Source organism: Pristiophorus japonicus, chromosome 31 (genome assembly GCF_044704955.1).
Source record: "Pristiophorus japonicus isolate sPriJap1 chromosome 31, sPriJap1.hap1, whole genome shotgun sequence".
NCBI classification, from domain to species: Eukaryota; Metazoa; Chordata; class Chondrichthyes; family Pristiophoridae; genus Pristiophorus; species Pristiophorus japonicus.
Window position 1 is genome coordinate 3440202 of NC_092007.1, and position 17838 is coordinate 3458039.

General features: G+C 44.9%; 1 protein-coding gene across 2 annotated transcripts in view; it reads left to right on the top strand.

The window, feature by feature from the left end:
* The window catches only part of LOC139240311 (cell adhesion molecule CEACAM5-like), a 57399-nt gene that overhangs the window by 35586 nt on the left and 3975 nt on the right, over window positions 1-17838 (top strand). Inside the window, exons 7-8 of one of the 2 annotated variants that reach the window (XM_070868778.1) lie at window positions 6509-6787; window positions 16181-16444. In XM_070868778.1, coding sequence (XP_070724879.1) covers window positions 6509-6787; window positions 16181-16444 — 543 coding nt within the window. The remainder of the gene's footprint in view (window positions 1-6508; window positions 6788-16180; window positions 16445-17838) is intronic. The other variant, XM_070868779.1, reaches the window with a different exon arrangement.

Here is a 17838-nt window from a genome sequence, read left to right on the forward strand (position 1 = left end):
CAAATCCGCAAAATCCCGGGGACGATAAAAAAATTAGCACCCCATCAGCACCAAAGGGGCAATTTTGCACCCATAATTTATTAAAAGTAAATGTTACCTACTGTTGTTAGGCCACAGCAGTTGCTGAAGAATCCGGGTAGGAGCAGACCCTGTACCTGCATTGATCTGTGATACCCAATTTCTGCAACGGGGGCCCAAAACAGGCGTTAAGTCCCACATTCACATATGCAGCGATCCCAACATCTGGTTTAGCCAGTCGGAGTTACCTCTGAATAATGATCTCACCCAATTATCAGGAATTGATTGGGCGCAAGATCTTGGTCTTCGCGATTGGATCTCGTTGGACCCATTTTAAACGGGAATGGTCGCATATTGCTAACGTTACTGCATTAGTAATCCAGAGGCCTGGACATAATCCAGAGGTTATAGACGAGAGTTCAAGTCACACCACTGTCACAGCAGCTGGGGAATTTAAATTCGGTTAAATAAATCTGGAATAAAAGGCTGGTATTACTAATGGTGACTATGAAACTACCGGATTGTCATAAAAACCCAGCTGGTTCACTAATGTCCCTGGGGCCTAGGGAATCTGCTGCCCTTACCTGTTCTGGCCTATATGTGACTCCAGAGCCACAGCAATGTGGTTGACTCTAAACTGCCCCTCTGAAATTGCCCAGCGAGCCACTCAGTTGGGAAGATGGTGGCTCAGTACCACCACCTTTTCAAGGCCAATTAGGGATGGGCAATAAACGCCAGCCACCCGCACATCCCGTGAATGAATTTAGAAAAGAAACAAATATCACTAAATCACAATTTAGGGCCTAGAAATTTGTCTCAGACGGACAGGCCCCAGACGAATTTCTAGGCCGGGTGCCGAATCCCAGCTATCAATCAGGATGTCCTTTATCATTTTCTTTCCAATGCAAGAACAACTGTGTTATAACAAAATCAACAGAATTATACACAATACCTTAGCGCTCTGCACAACCTCAGAGGGTGGGGGGGGGGGATTTATTTTGGGCCTTAAATCAAAATGTGTGGCAGCAAATCTGCAGCACTCTTTACAATGCGTACATGTGCTATTGCCCAAGACAAATTACACTTCCAGAAACACCACTTCAGATCTGTGTTCTATTCCACGGGCTATGTTGCCCAAAATCTGATTTTCATTCCTTAAATGATCTATGCATCACTGTCGTCAAATCCCTCAGCTGCATTGTGTCATTCATATCTTTCAACCTATATTACCCCTTTCCTAATCCCATTAATTACACAGGATATTCAGCCCAGAAACAAGCAAGTCAGCCCAACCAGTCCATGCCGGCGTTTATGCTCCACTCGAGCCTCCTCCCGTCTTTCCTCATCTAAATCTATCAGCATAACCCTCTATTCCCTTTTCCCTCATATACTTGTCCAGCCTCCACTTAAATGCATCGATACTATTCGCCTCAACCCCTCCCTGTGGGAGCGAGTTCCACATTCTCACCCCTCTCTGGGCAAAGAAGTTTCTTCTGAATTCCCCATTGGATTTTTTGGTGACTATCTTATGATGATGGCCCCTAGTTGTGCTTTTCCCCACAAGTGGAAACATTCTGTATCCACTTTATCAAAACCTTTCATAATTTTAAAGACCTCTATTAGATCACCCCTCATCCTTCTTTTTTTTAAGAGAATAGAGACCCAGCCTGTTCATCCTTTTCTGATAAGTATACCCGCGCATTTCTGGTATCATCCTTGTAAATCGTCTCTGCGCCCTCTAACCCTAACCCTGACCCTAAATGCAGTGCCTCTATATTCTTTTTATAATATGGCGACCAGATCTGTACACAGTACGCAAAGTGTGGTCTAACCAAGGTTCAATACAGGTTTAGTATAAATTCTCTACTTTTCAATTCTATCCCTCGAGAAATAATCCTAGTACTTGTTTTTTGATGGCCTTGCTAACCTGTGTCACAACTTTTAGCGATGTGTGTATTTGTACTCCAAGATCCCTTTGTTCCTCTACCCCACCCAGACTCGCACCCTCCAAGTAACAAGTGACCTCCCTATTCTTCCTACCAAAACGTAATACCTCACATTTATCTGCGTTGAAGCACAATTGCCAATTATATGCCCATTCTGCCAGTTTATTAATGTCCTCCTGTAATTTGTTGCAGTCCTCTTCAGTATTGACTGTCCCCCCCCCAATTTGGTATCATCCGCAAATTTAGAAATTGTATTTTTGATTGCAAAGTCTAAATCGTTGGTATAAATTCTGAACAGGAGGCGTCCCAGCACCGACCCTTGTGGAACACCACTACCCACCTTCTGCCACTGTGAATAGCTACCCTTTTACCCCGACTCTCTGCTTTCTGACTTGCAGACAGCTAGCTATCCATTTGCCTGGATTAAATGTTCTCTGATTTTACTTCGCACGGTTTCCAATCTACCGCAGTTAATTCTCAGTTAGATCAAATTGTTTTCTGTCATTTGAAGTCCTTCCCAGATCAGCGTCATCGGCAAACTTGGAAAGGTTTGCCTGTTTCCCAGTTTTGGATGATTTATCTGCATTCCAAGCTGCTGTGCACTTCACAGGGGAGCTTGGTATTTACCTCCTTTCATGCTGCTAAAGATCCACAGACGACAACGCATTGCTTCTTCTGCCAAAACCAGTTACATATCCAGTTCAGAAGTGCACCATGGTACTATGTCTTCTGAGTTTGGGGGGGATAATATGCTCCAAGATCGAAAGTTTTGCTGAAATCTAAAAACAGAACTCGGTTCCCTTTGTCCCATGTAGTTTTCTTTGCCAGATGTTTGTGGCTGTGGCGAGCATTTTCCAGCTGCTTGTTTTTTTCTTGCTTCAGTTTCAGTAATTGCTTACAGAACCGCTTTCCCACACCGCCAAAAGTATTCGTTGCGCAAAACAGCACGGAATGGGCCAGAAAGTCTACACATGTGACACTGCAACAGCCACACTATGCATTCAATCAGACCTGACCCGAAACAGGAACAAGAACCGACAGGAGGCTTACCACATGGGGTTGTATGACAATCCGATAATTTTGTGGTCACCGTTACTGATATTTGCTTTTTTTTGATTCCAGATTTGATGAATTGAATTTAAATTCCACAGCTGCCGAGATGGAATTTGAACTCCTGTCTCTGGGTCATTATTCCAGCCCAATGGATTACGACTCCAGTAATATAAACACTATGCTACTGTGCGCTCTAGATATTTAAATACACTGCTCTCCATTCCTTCATCCAAGTCATTTATAAATACAATGAAATGTTGAGGCCACAGTACAGACTTCCACTATGATCGTTATTGCCAAAAATGGGCACTATTTCCATCATTGGTGCTTTTTTTATTTTTTAGTATCGCTGGACTATTGCCCATCCTGCCAATTTGGGTCCATACCAATTATCATTACTCCGTCCTCTACCTCATAACCAGTTCCGTATTCAAGCCAATAGATGGCCTCGAAATCCACGCACTCTCATTTTTGTTAACATAAACCACAACAGTGAAGTTCATTTCAATAAGGTTGCAATAAATATGGGCCTTAGGGAGGCTTGGACATGAACCGAACGCAAGCTCTTCAGCAACCCACTCGTAGAGGAGAGGGAAATTGGGGTTTCGGGAAAATCATCATCATAGGCAGTCCCTTGAAATCGAGGAAGACTTGCTTCCACTCTTAAAGTGAGTTCTCGGGTGACTGAACAGTCCGATACGGGAATTACAGTCTCTGTCACAGGTGATACAGACAGTGGTTGAAGGAAAGGGTGGGTGGGGTGTCTGGTTACCATACGCTCCTTCCGCTGTCTGCGCTAGATTTCTGCACGCTCTCGGCGACGAGACTCGAGGTGCTCAGCCCCTCCCGGATGCACTTCCTCCACTTAGGGCGGTCTTTGGCCAGGGACTCCCAGGTGTTGGTGGGGATGTTGCACTTTATCAAGGAGGCTTTGCGGGTGTCCGTGTCATGTTTCCTCTGCCCACCTGGGGATCTCGGGGGAAAATAAGAGAGCGTCGAAACTCTTCTGTAAATTCCCCCCAGCCCTCTGCTATATTTCCACCCGGGGGAATCGAGGCTAACTAGGTTGTTTAGCACCCCAGTTCGGGCCAGTGAGGGGCGCTAAGGGGCTGCTAAACACCATCCGCCCGAGTGGCGCTCTGTCCTCTCCCGAAAAATTCAATGGCGGGATAAGGGCGGCGCTGAGAGGTAGCGCTGCTTAATCTAGCGCCATGCACTTGGTGATGTCATCGAGTGCGCAACGCCCCTGTAGCGCCACGGGTCGTGAACTTGACTGTTTTCGCCTGCCGTAGCGCCTAGCGCTTCATCCGATAGGGAAAGCAGTCGGTATATCGATGATCCAGGGGCGGTATTGTCTGCAGTGCAAAGAAAGTGGTGAAATTGCATTTTTTTTTTTAACTTCAATTTAGTTGTGGCAGCAGTGGGGAAGGGTGCGTGAAATTTTCCAAAAGATTTTTTTTTCCTTCCCCAATAAACGACGTCGCCCTCCAGCGCTACCTCTCCGATAGCGCCCGAAGAGGAATGTGGAGCGATTCCCTCAGCGCTTCACTCTCCTCTTGGGGCAAAACAACTGAATATCGCACTTTGAGGCGGTAGACACCGCCAGGTGTTAAAGGTAGCACCATCACCTCCTCAAACAGCGGTGTCACCACCTCAAAGCGGGCGATACCAAATTTCCACCCCTAAATGTTTGGCGGTAAGAAATAAACTGATCAGCCTCCAAGGCAAGTCATGACCTTGGTCCATGCTGGCTACTAGCTAACTGGTTGACTGGTATCTGGTTTAGGGGTGGGGGGGGGGGGGGGGCAAATTCGGGCCATTTGCACCTACTTTAGTGCCCCAAGGTGTGGGATTTTAATGGCAGGCTAAGCATTCGCGCCCTGCTCCTAACGTTAGCGCCCTGGGTGGGGGGGGTGGAGTTTAGTGGTGGCGCTAAGTGCTCGCTCCCCGCTCCGAACGTTAGCACCCCAGCGGGTGTGGGATTTTAATGATGGCGCTCAGTACTCGCGCCCCGCTCCTACCGGTAACGTCCCGGGCAGTTGCGCCGGCGATGGTGACATCATCACCGTGTGCGGCCACCCGTTTTTGCCCTGGAGCGAAAATTCGGCCGTGACCCGAGCAGCTGACGCGGGCAATGCCCAGGGCGCCTAACGGGTGCCTGTCGGCCGCTCACGGGGCGAAATTTAAATAGGGATCGTAGGGTCCGTGCTGTGGCCTTGCGGCCCATTGCTCCGCTTGTGGGCCGGACTGCTGCCGCGGCACCCAGCTCCGAGGTGGTCCAGCGCTGGCCCCTTCTCCCTCCTGCAGAGTCGGCAGCTGGGCCTTGCCCTTCACCGGCAGGGGAACGGCCCTGTTTTTCAGCCGGCACTACGTGCCCCCGAGAGGAAGCGATGCGCCAGATTTTGCGCTCTGCTTCCCGTCGGGGGCGGTAAGTCCAATATAGCTCGCAGTGCGGGACCTCTGGTCCCGGAGCAGGAATGTCCGCCTTGCGGCTGTTACTGCCCCCGTTAGGAACTTTCAGCCCAACATTATTATCGGACTGAAACGACCAGTTGCTTTAACACTTTGTGTGTGGTGCACATTGGCACCTGAGTTTCGTCTGAGATTTAAATTCTAATTCGAAGGGTGTTTTCTCATTCTTCATTTGGTCCCTTTGCTCATTTTTCTTTCGTTATATTTAATTGCATTGTGCAACCAGTGCTGCTCTGACTTTGCTGAATGGATTTGGGTTGTATTTTCCCTACAAGGTGCAATTATCACAATTGATCCAGTGCTATGGTCAAGGATAGTCGGTGTTCAGCCACCATCTCTTTGGTATCACTGCTTTTTTGTCATGGAGATTTGTTGATTGTATAACATTGCTTATGCAAGGTCTGCTCGCGAACGGCAACACAGTGGGAATGTTACTGGTCTAGTAATGCAGAAACGTGAGTTCAAATCCCACCACAGCAGCTGGGGAATTTAAATTCAGTTCATTAAATAAATCTGGAATTAATAAAAAAAATCTGGAATGAATTAAATAAATAAACCAGACTGTCGGAAAAACCCACCTGGTTCACGAATGTCCTTTAGGGGAGGAAATCTGCCGCCCTTACCCGGTCTGGCCGCTTTGTGACGCCAGACCCACAGCCAATGTGGTTGATTCTCAACTGCCTTCTGAAATGGCCTAGTCAGTCGTACCAAATCACTACGACAAAGTCAGCACTGTGGGAGCACCTTCACCACACACCGGCGGTTCAAGAAGGCGGCTCACCACCACCTTCTCGAGGGCAATTAGGGATGGGCAATAAATGCCGGCCTTGCCAGCGACACCCATATCCCGTGAATGAATAAATAAAAAAAGGTTGAGGGAAAAGTAATCATTGCACAAGTGTGTAGGTTGCCTCTCACGGGTGAAACGGCAGAATAGGATCTTTGCACAAAGTCACGTTCAAAATTCAGTTCTTAAAAAAAAAGTGCAAGATAAATAAACCTGTGATTTTATTTTTCAGAAGACATTTCCAAACCAAGACTTGCTGCCAATCCCTTACATCCGATAGAGCACAATGACACAGTGACGCTGTCCTGTGACGTATCGGGTGATTTATATTCTCTTGTTTGGAGCAGGAACCAGAATGTGCTCGCGGATAGTGAAAACACGAAACTCTCGAAGGACAATAAGACGTTGACAATCAGTGCAGTGGCACGCTCCGATGCAGGGAACTACACGTGCACAGCGGAGAGTCCTATCGGTAACAAGGAAAGTGACTTGCTCCAACTAATTGTCTACTGTGAGTACTGAACGGTCTTTTAGCAGAGCTGCACAGTTTCTATTGGTTGTTTTGTTATTGCAACCAGGGTGTGATTTTAATCCGTGCCCCATGAAATCATGAACTCAATCGTGTCGAAATGCACCTTGGTCCGTAGCGCAAAATGGCCGAATGTGCCTTGCATCCCCCGTTGGAGTCAATGCAAAAGAATATCTTGCCAAGACGAATTTCTGGAATTCTTTGTCAATAGGTTTGCAATTTCCTTAGCTATGTCCCGTTTTAAAAAAGAAATAAAGAGGGAAAAAAAGCCATACATAAGAAACAGGAACAGGAGTTGGCCATTCGTCCCCTCGAACCTGCTCCGCCATTCAATAAGATCATGGCTGATCCGATCCTGGATTCAAGTCCACTTCCCTGCCCGTTCCCCATAACCCTTCACTCCCTTATCATTCAAAAATCTGTCCATCTCCACCTTAAATATATTGAATGTCCCAGCCTCTACAGCTCTTTGGGGTGGAGAATTCCAAAGATTCACAAGCCTCTGAGAGAAGAAATTCCTCCTCATCTTCGATTTAAATGGGCGACCCCTTATTCTGAAATTAAGCCGAGAACTAGTTCTAGATTCTCCCACGAGGGAAAACATCCTCCCTGCATCTAACCTGTCCAGCCCCCTCCGAATCTTAAGAGTTTCAATAAGATCACCTCTCACTCTTCTAAACTCCAATGAGTAAAAGAACGTAAGAACATAAGAACAGGAGTAGGCCCCTCGAGCCTGCTCCGCCATTTAATTACAATCATGGCTGATCCGATCATGGACCCAGGTCCACTTAACCGCCCGCTCCCAATAACCGCTAATCCCCTTATCGATTAAGAAACCGTCTATTTCTGTCTTAAATTTATTCAATGTCCCAGCATCCACAGCTCTCTGAGGCAGTGAATTCCACAGACTTACAACCCTCTGAGAGAAGAAATTCCTCCTCATCTCAGTTTTAAATGGGCGGCCCCTTGTTCTAAGATCTTGCCCCCGAGTTCTAGTCTCCCCCATCAGTGGAAACATCCTCTCTGCATCCACCCTGTCAAGCCCCCTCATAATCTTATACATCTCGATAAGATCACCTCTCATTCTTCTGAATTCCAATGAGTAGAGGCCCAACCTGCTCAACCTTTCCTCATAAGTCAACCCCCTCATCCCCGGAATCAACCTAGTGAACCTTCTCTGAACTGCCTCCAAAGCAAGTATATCCTTTCGTAAACCAAAACTGCACGCAGTAATCCAGGTGTGGCCTCACCAATACCTTATATAGCTGTAGAAAGACTTCGCTGATTTTATACTCCATCCCCTTTGCAATAAAGGCCAAGATATCATTGGCCTTCCTGATCAATTCCTGTACCTGCATACTATCCTTTTGTGTTTCATGCACAAGTACCCCCGCTGTACTGTACTTTGCAATCTTTCTCCATTTAAATAATAACTTGCTCTTTGATTTTTTTCTGCCAAAGTGCATGACCTCACACTTTCCAACATTATACTGCATCTGCCAAATTTTTGTCCACTCACTTAGCCTGTCAATGTTCTTTTGCAGATTTTTTGTGTCCTCCTCACTCATTGCTTTTCCTCCCATCTTTGTATCGTCAGCAAACTTGACTACGTTACTGTCAGCCCCTTCTTCCAAGTCGTTAATATAGTTTGTAAATAGTTGGGGTCAACTATTTGAACCACCTCCAATGCAAGTACAGGTTGGAGCTCCCTTATCCGGGACTCCCTTATCCAGCACCACCCCTCGTCCGCCATGAATCTGGTGGCCAGGGGCGCATGAGCAGAATGTGGCTGACTTCTGCCCCGAGTTTGGGGCCGCACCGACAGTCGGCCCACCCAGGGTGCTGACCTCCGTCTCCGCGCTCACCCACCACTTCCCCCCCCTCCCTCCACTCTCTTCTCTGCCCCTCCACAATTCTCCCACCGCCCAAATCCTCGCCCCCCCCACCCCACAATCCTCCCACCGCCAAAATCCTCCCCCCCCCCCCCCCCGCGACCTCACCCCCCCCCCACCTCGAGCCTCTGACCACCCCTCATCCAGTAAAATTCTTTATTCATCACAGGCCAGGTTCCAAGGGTGCCAGATAATGGAGGTTTAACCTGTGTATGCATCCTTAAATAAGACGACCAAAACTGGGGCTTTATTTAACGCCTTTCACAACCTCGGCATCCCAAAGCGCTTCACAGCCAATTAAGTACTTTTGCAGTGTAATTACTGTTGTAGTGTAAGAACGCGGCAGCCAATTTGCACACAGCAAGCTCCCACAAACAGCAACATGATAACCAGTTTTAGTGGTGCAGAATGAGGAAGGAATATTAGCCCCAGGACACTGGGGGTAACTTCCCCCTGCTCTTCTTCACAATAGTTCCATGGGATCTTTTGCATCCACCTGAGAGAGCAGACGGGACCTCGGTTTGATGTCTCATCTGAAAGACTGCCTATCCAACAGTACTGCACCCCCTCAGCGCTGCACTGGGAGTGTCTGCCTAGATTTATATTTTTGCTCAAGTCCCTGAAGTGGGACTTGAACCCACCACATTGAAAATGAGACGTGACGTATAATGGACGTTTAATTCAATGTCGCCCATGTTATTCCGTCGAACAAAGTTTATAATTATGCTGTGCCCAAGCGGTGAAGGTGAGAATTGGCCCCAAGGATGACCCTGTCATCTCGACGGAACTGCTCTGCTGGACTATGTTGGACTGCTTTCTTGCTCTTTTTGTTTTGAACATAAGAACATAAGAAATAGGAACTGGAGTAGGCCATACGGCCCCTCGAGCCTGCTCCACCATTTAATACGGTTGTGGCCCTGCCCGCTCCCCATATCCCCTTAACCCCTTATCGGTTAAGAAACTGTCTATCTCTGTCTGGTTGCTTGAAATGTCAGATTACACACACACTCAGGTGTAGCAATGTCAGAATCAGGTCTTCATTTAAAACTTCATACTGCACAAAAAGCAGTATGAAAGTCACAGAACCAGTGCATGTTCCTTGTTGTGAGAGAAACACATTCAAATCCTAGCGTCTCTGCTAAAACAGTCTTTGCTCACCACATACAGAATGGGGTCTGGAAAGGCGGAATGACGACATGACATACCATACATACTTTTCAATGGTAGATCAGCAGTATATACAAATACTGTTGAACAAATGGGAATCTGTTCAACCTCAGCCGCCTCCAGGCCAGATCCAAGGTCGTCCTATCCTCTGTCAAATAATCAGGAAGGCAAATGGAATGTTGGCATTTATTGCAAGGGGGATGGAGTATAAAAGCAGAGAAATCCTGCTGCACTGTACAGGGTATTGGTGAGGCCACACCCGGAATACTGCGTACAGTTTTGATCTCTGTATTTAAGGAAGGATATACTTGCATTAGAGGCTGTTCAGAGAAGGTTCACCAGATTGATTCCAGAGATGAGGGGATTGACTTATGAGGATAGGTTGAGTAGGTTGGGCCTATACATTAGAGTTCAGAAGATCTTATTGAAGCATATAAGATAATGAGGGGGCTCGACAAGGTGGATGCAGAGAGGATATTTCCACTCATAGGGGAAACTAAAACTAGGGGACATAGTCTTAGAATAAGGGGCCGCCCATTTAAAACTGAGATGAGGAGGAACTTCTTCTCTCAGAGGGTTGAAAATCTGTGGAATTACTTGCCCCAGAAAGCTTAAGGAGGAGATAGACAGATTTTTGAGCGATAAGGAGTAAAAAGTTATGGGGATCGCGCGGGGAAGTGGAGCTGAGACCATGATCAGATCAGCCATGATGTTATTGAATGGCGGAGCAGGCTCGAGGGGCCAAATGGCCTACTCCTGCTCCTATTTCTTATGTTCTTGTGTATTATTTGAGGAATAAAGTTTGGCCCAGGACATCGTGGAGAGTAATTTGAATAGACAAGGAAAATAGAACATTTTCTATAACAAGTGGTTGACCTTCAGTGGCCATTGGTAAGTTAAAAATGATTTTCACAGTCTCAGTACTGCGGTTTGCAAACTTGTGAGCTCTTCCCGGTCTGGCCTATATGTGACTCGAGACCCACAGTGTGGTTGACTCTTAACCGCCCTCTGAAATGGCAGCTCACCACCACCTTCTTGAGGGCAATTAGGGATGGGCAATAAATGCCGGCCTTGCCAGCGATGGCTACTTCCCCAGGAATACATTTTTAAAAACCATCAGTGTTTCCCCAGATGGTTCCAGGCGCAATTACAACTAGGCAGCTTCTTGAAGCAGTCTCAACAGTTATTTGGCTTCGCCTACCTGAACATCCGATTGAGGTTTCACTCCTTAGCTATGCTGCCACTTGCATGCTTGCAGAGAGGAAGCTGTTTGCATTGAGGCAAGTGGGTGTATGCATGTAGTCTCATTGTGTTGAGATATTGGACTGCAGCCACCGAGGAACTCTAACTCGGAGGTAAGAAATGGACCATTTTTTTCCAAATTGAAATCATGAATAACAGACAGGGTAGGCTTACCAAAAAAATTCTAGGCAGCGCAATCCAATTGTGCCGTTCGTTTTTTGCAAGGCTCTGCTGGTAGCATTGGGCTTCAGAAAATTCGGTTCAACCGACCATCAACAGTCTATGATGGTTGGTTGGTTGATGAACTAACTCACGCATTGATTGAGCTACTGACTGATTGATTGTTAACTGGTTGATTGGTATATTCTGCGACTGGCTGTTTAATTGATTGACAATCTGATCGACTAAATGACTGTTTGCATTGTGGATTGATTTACTAATTCATTGATGATAATACAATTTTCAGGTATGTTATATATATATATATATATATAATTATATACCATATTGTAAAGCTGTCAAATTTTATTTTCAAGCAATAGTTCCATGGAAGCACCGTTTTCAAATCTCGGGTTCTCTCGCTATAATAACATAAGAAATAGGAGCAGGAGTCGGCCATTTGGCCCCTCGAGCCTGCTCCGCCATTCAATGAGATCATGGCTGATCTTTGACCTCAACTCCACTTTCCTGCCCGATGCCTGTATCTCTTGATTCTCTTACAGTCCAAAAATCTATCGATCTGTGTCTTGAATATACTCAACGGGCCGAAAATTCCGGCCTCGCCGGCTACGGACAAAGTGCTCACGGACCCGGCGAGCTTTCGCAAAAGCTGCTTTTCGGGGCGCGATGCGCATGCGCCGAAAATCGGCTTTTCCGATCTGTCAAAATTTCTCCGTGCAGATTCTCCGCATCCCCAGGAGAAGGACTTCCGTGCAGGAGAGATTGGATTATTTTTCCAACTCATGCCCTTCAAACTTTTACGTCTGGTTAAGGCATGCGTATAGCTTACTTTTACCAGTATAAGAGTTTTAAAACATATAAAAATTAAATATAAACACTCATTTTAACATTTTTACATTGGTCCCTTCGAAGATGAGAAGGGGGATTTAATAATGGGAAATGTGGAAATGGCTGAGACCTAAAACATTTATTTTGCTTCGGTCTTCACAGTGGAAGACACAGAAACCATGCCAAAAATTGCTGGTCACAGGAATGTGGGAAGGGAGGACCTTGAGACAATCACTATCACTAGGGGGGTAGTGCTGGACAGGCTAATGGGACTCAAGGTAGATAAGTCCCCCGGTCCTGATGAAATGCATCCCAGGGTATTAAAAGAGATGGCGGAAGTTACAGCAGATGCATTCGTTATAATCTACCAAAATTCTCTGGACTCTGGGGAGGTACCAGCAGATTGGAAAGCAGCTAATGTAATGCCTCTGTTTAAAAAAGGGGGCAGACAAAAGGCAAGTAACTATAGGCCGGTTAGTTTAACATCTGTAGTGGGGAAAATGTTTGAAACTATCATTAAGGAAGAAATAGCGGGACATCTAGATAGGAATAGTGCAATCAAGCAGACGCAGCATGGATTCACGAAGGGGAAATCATGTTTAACTAATTTACTGGAATTCTTTGAGGATATAATGAGCATGGTGGATAGAGGTGTACCGATGGATGTGGTGTATTTAGAATAATAATAATATTATTATTTCCAAAAGGCATTCGATAAGGTGCCACACAAAAGGTTACTGCAGAAGATAGAGGTACGCGGAGTCAGAGGAAATGTATTAGCATGGATAGAGAATTGGCTGGCGAACAGAAAGCAGAGAGTCGGGATAAATGGGTCCTTTTCGGGTTGGAAATCGGTGATTAGTGGTGTGCCACAGGGATCGGTGCTGGGACCACAACTGTTTACAATATACATAGATGACCTGGAAGAGGGGACAGAGTGTAGTGTAACACAATTTGCAGATGACACAAAGATTAGTGGGAAAGCGGGTTGTGTAGAGGACACAGAGAGGCTGCAAAGAGATTTGGATAGGTTAAGCGAATGGGCTAAGGTTTGGCAGATGGAATACAATGTCGGAAAGTGTGAGGTCATCCACCTTGGGAAAAAAAACAGTAAAAGGGAATATTATTTGAATGGGGAGAAATTATAACATGCTGCGGTGCAGAGGGACCTGGGGGTCCTTGTGCATGAATCCCAAAAAGTTAGTTTGCAGGTGCAGCAGGTAATCAGGAAGATGAATGGAATGTTGGCCTTCATTGCAAGAGGGATGGAGTACAAAAGCAGGGAGGTCCTGCTGCAACTGTATAGGGTATTGGTGAGGCCGCACCTGGAGTACTACGTGCAGTTTTGGTCACCTTACTTAAGGAAGGATATACTGGCTTTGGAGGGGGTACAGAGACGATTCACTAGGCTGATTCCGGAGATGAGGGGGTTACCTTTTGATGATAGATTGAGTAGACTGGGTCTTTACTCGTTGGAGTTCAGAAGGATGAGGGACGAAACATTTAAAATCACGAAAGGGATAGACATTGTTTCCACTGGTCGGGGAGACTAGAACTAGGGGGCACAGTCTCAAAACACGGGGGAGCCAATTTAAAACCGAGTTGAGAAGGAATTTCTTCTCCCAGAGGGTTGTGAATCTGTGGAATTCTCTGCCCAAGGAAGCAGTTGAGGTTAGCTCATTGAATGTATTCAAGTCACAGATAGATAGATTTTTAACCAATAAGGGAATTAAGGGTTACGGGGAGAGGGCGGGTAAGTGGAGCTGAGTCCACGGCCAGATCAGCCATGATCTTATTGAATGGCGGAGCAGGCTCGAGGGACTAGATGGCCTATTCCTGTTCCTAATTCTTATGTTAAAAACCCTGTCCATTAAAGTAAATTTATTTTTAACCTAATTAGACATATTACAAAAAATTCCAAAAAATATATATTTTTTCTAAAACATTTAATTACATTTCATTTCAATTCACTTTAAAGATGTTTTATTTATTTATTATGTTGTGTTTCGGTGTTGTGGGGCTAGACTTTCCTGAGAGCCCCTCAGTGCCCGATTGTCCGCTCAGAAAAACCACCAACGTTTGGTAAGTAACGCTGGCGAGAATTTCCACTTTTATGTTAAAACTAATGAAAACTAATCGCCCGGCGAGAAAATGGGCCTTGCACCTTTATTCTCAGCGGTTTTCTTGGTGATTAAGGGGAAATTAAGTAAAATGGGCGTTTTATTTTAAATTTAGTCCGAGGCTGCGGTTGGGCCTAGGGAGGGGGGAAAACATTAATAAAAAATTTTCAATTCAAAAAAAAACATAAAAAGTATTCCCAAACATTTTTACACCTCATTGCCATTTTAAAATTTTAAAAAAGTTACGAACCTTTAACTTTCCTTTCTTTGCAGAGAACTCACCTAGCGCCCTGTTTAAGCAGCTTTTACAGGGCGGTTCCCTCGGCAATCTGGATGGGCTTCAGTTGAGGCCAAACTTACGCCCTGGTGATTTTCTCGGAGTTGCACGTCGATGGTTTGGTCCCGGTGGGCATTTTCAGATTTGGGCAATACTACTCAAAAAACTAAGACGGAAACTTTCAAAAACAGCTGTACCGCCGAGAAAATCGCCGAGAACCCGCTGAAAATGATAGGAAAGTCTAGCCCTTAGGGTTTTTTTTCTCATTGTTAGTAATGGGAACCCGTACAAACAGAGCTCCCATTTTTATCAATGAGAATACTGCCTGGTGATTGGTGAGCCAGGTCCACGTGACTCCAGCTTGTATGTACGTACGTATCTGCAAAACATCTCCCCATGCACTGCGCAGCAAATCTAGGCCTCCGACCGGGATCCTATGTTCCTGCGGGAGCACCAGGTACTTTCGGCAATTTTTTTTCATGTCATAATTTTCCCCCCTACTGTTGTAAATGGCTGCCTTGCTCTTTTCGCTTCGTTACTTTTAACGTCTAATTATCCGCACACACTCAGTTGTAATAAAGGTCGGATCTTTATTTATTTAGACATTCAGACATTCACAAGCCAACAACTCTGCTTGCAAAGGCAGCTCTTCCAGAAGTTACACACCTTTTGAGATTTCAGTGTCTCTACAGTCCAAGTGTCTCTTCAGTCCATAAGAGTCTGTGACAAAAGCCAGTTTCATCTTTTATATCTAAAAAGCCTTTGAATTGTTATTCTTTGCATTTAGACAATCATGACTAACTGCTTCCTGAATCGTTTAACATACAGACTATTATTCCCACCGTGACAAGGTACTCAAATACTTAACATTGCTTGTTTAACCTACAGATGTCATTAAATAGTAACAAAGGTACAATCAAATACTTAACATACAGAATTGTTTCCTCGCAAAGTAACAAAGTTACACTCAAATACTTAGCATACAGTTATCATCAAATCGTTTAGTCATGAATTTCCATTATTCCCACCGGAACAAGGTACTGAAATATTTAACATCCAGACATGACCAGTCACCCATCTCACTGGCTGGGAGGCATCACATTGTCTAACAGTCTCTTTTCGATCCAAACTTCCAATCTTCTTGTTTTTTAATCCAAACTTCAATCTTCCTGTTTTCTTAATCCAAACTTCAGACCGCGTACTGAAGCACAGAGTTCAGAAATGCGGGACTGTGCTCCCACACCTACGATTCAGCATCCACAGTCCTCTGGATAGAGAATTCAAAAGATTCACAACCCTCTGAGTGAAGAAATTCCCCCTCATCTAGGCCCCCTATTTCTAGACTCTCCATCCAGGTGAAACAACCTCTCAGCATCTACCCTGTCAATCCTTCTCAGAATCTTGTATGTTTTAATGAGATCCCTCTCATTCATTCTTCTAAACTCCAGAGAGTATAGGCCCAATTGACTCAAACGCTCCACATAGGACAAATCTCGCATCCCAGGGATCGATCGAGGGAACCTTCTTTGCACCGTCTCTCAGGCAAGTGTCTCCTTCCTCAGATAAGAAGAGCGAAACTGTGCACAGTTCCTTGCAAAAGGGTACACATCTCCAACCTGATCGCATTGCTACCTACATACTGATTCATTAATATGTTGATGTTTTACAGATGGACCAGATAAACCCCAGATATTGACGAATCCAAAAGAGCAAATATTCTACTATGGATCAAATGTTACCCTCACGTGCACCGTGGAGTCACTTCCATCTCCTGAAATTAATTGGTATATCAACGGAACCTCATTTCCACAGCAGGGAAATAAATTGATCGTCACGAAGATGTCCCGGAATGACTCCGGAAATTATACATGTGAGACTTACAACAAGAAAACAAACCTCAGAAAATGGAATTCCATACAAATTATTCTGTCAGGTACTTTTACAATAGACGTGTTCATCAATATTGCAAAATATAAGAACATTGACATTTCATTCTCAGATTAAAAACATTTTAGTCACATTGGATTATTAGCGCAGTAACATGACTGTCATGTATTTGCTTCATATGTTCTTTGCTTAAGAATTCATAGCAACATGTTGCGATTGAGAACTAGTTGCTTTATTAATAAAGGTTCAACAATCACATACTACACATTAACAGTCATCCACTAGGCTCACAACTGCATACTTCATCGTGGACAACCTAGACCCAACTAACTGGGGTTTTATTGAGTCTTGTGAACATCACGTGACTGGCCAACAGCTCTACAGACCTGTGAGCATGCTCACAGGTACATACTTTGCAATAAACATGATGCTATAGATGGGGAGAATCACCCTTCTCCTCTCAACAATGCCAGATTCAACAAACGGATACCTTGAATAAGTTTCAATGACCTTTTATTCCAGCACATGCAGGGGGAGCATCTCACTTCTCAGCCGCCTGAGAGAGGATCTCCAATGAGATTGCACCTTAATTATACAGGGCTTAGCACATGGGTGTCCTCGTGGACAGACCTTAACAGTGACGTGATTGGTTGCACCAACACATGATCAAATATCCATTTGTTCCCTTCTTCCAGGTGTCACTCACCTTGTATTGCTATATGGTTATATTAGTTCCTCTTTGGGTGTTCTTTATTGCTCCCTTGAGCCCGAGGTCAACGAGTGGACATCTTGTGTACCTGTGGTTTTAAGCATACCTTTTGTTTAGTCAGCTCAGGACCTCCATAATAGCCAGATAACATCTTTGATAATCAATCTTGCTCTTGCACTACTGTTCCTCTATTATATTATATTTATTACATATCTTTCCACAGGGGTTTGGGTCGGGAGACGGTTATCAGAACCACTCGGCTACTGGACCCAAATTTTCACACAAAGAAGCGGGTAGATGATGGGGCATAATATTCCACACAGCGAGATAACTCTCTTAATTAGGAACATAGGAACATAAAAACAGAAGGAGCCCATTCAGCCCCTCGAATCTGTTCCGCCAATCAATGAGATTTTGACTGATCTGCGACACAACTCCATGTACCTTTTGGCCTTTGGCCCATATCCCTTAATACTGTTGGTTAACAAAAAGCTATCAGTCTCTGATTTAAAATTAACAATTGATCCAGCATGAATTGCAGTTTGCGGAAGAGAGTTCAAAACTTCTACCATCCTTTGTATGTTCCCCAATTGCTAAATAATTTTACTTTGTAATAACTGACCAATTGAGTTATGATTACTGGACCTAAAGGATCAATATCTTTGATAATTATAAATGTGAAATAAAATTTGATTGATGTGCCCCTGACGTGTGAAGATTAATTATTTCAT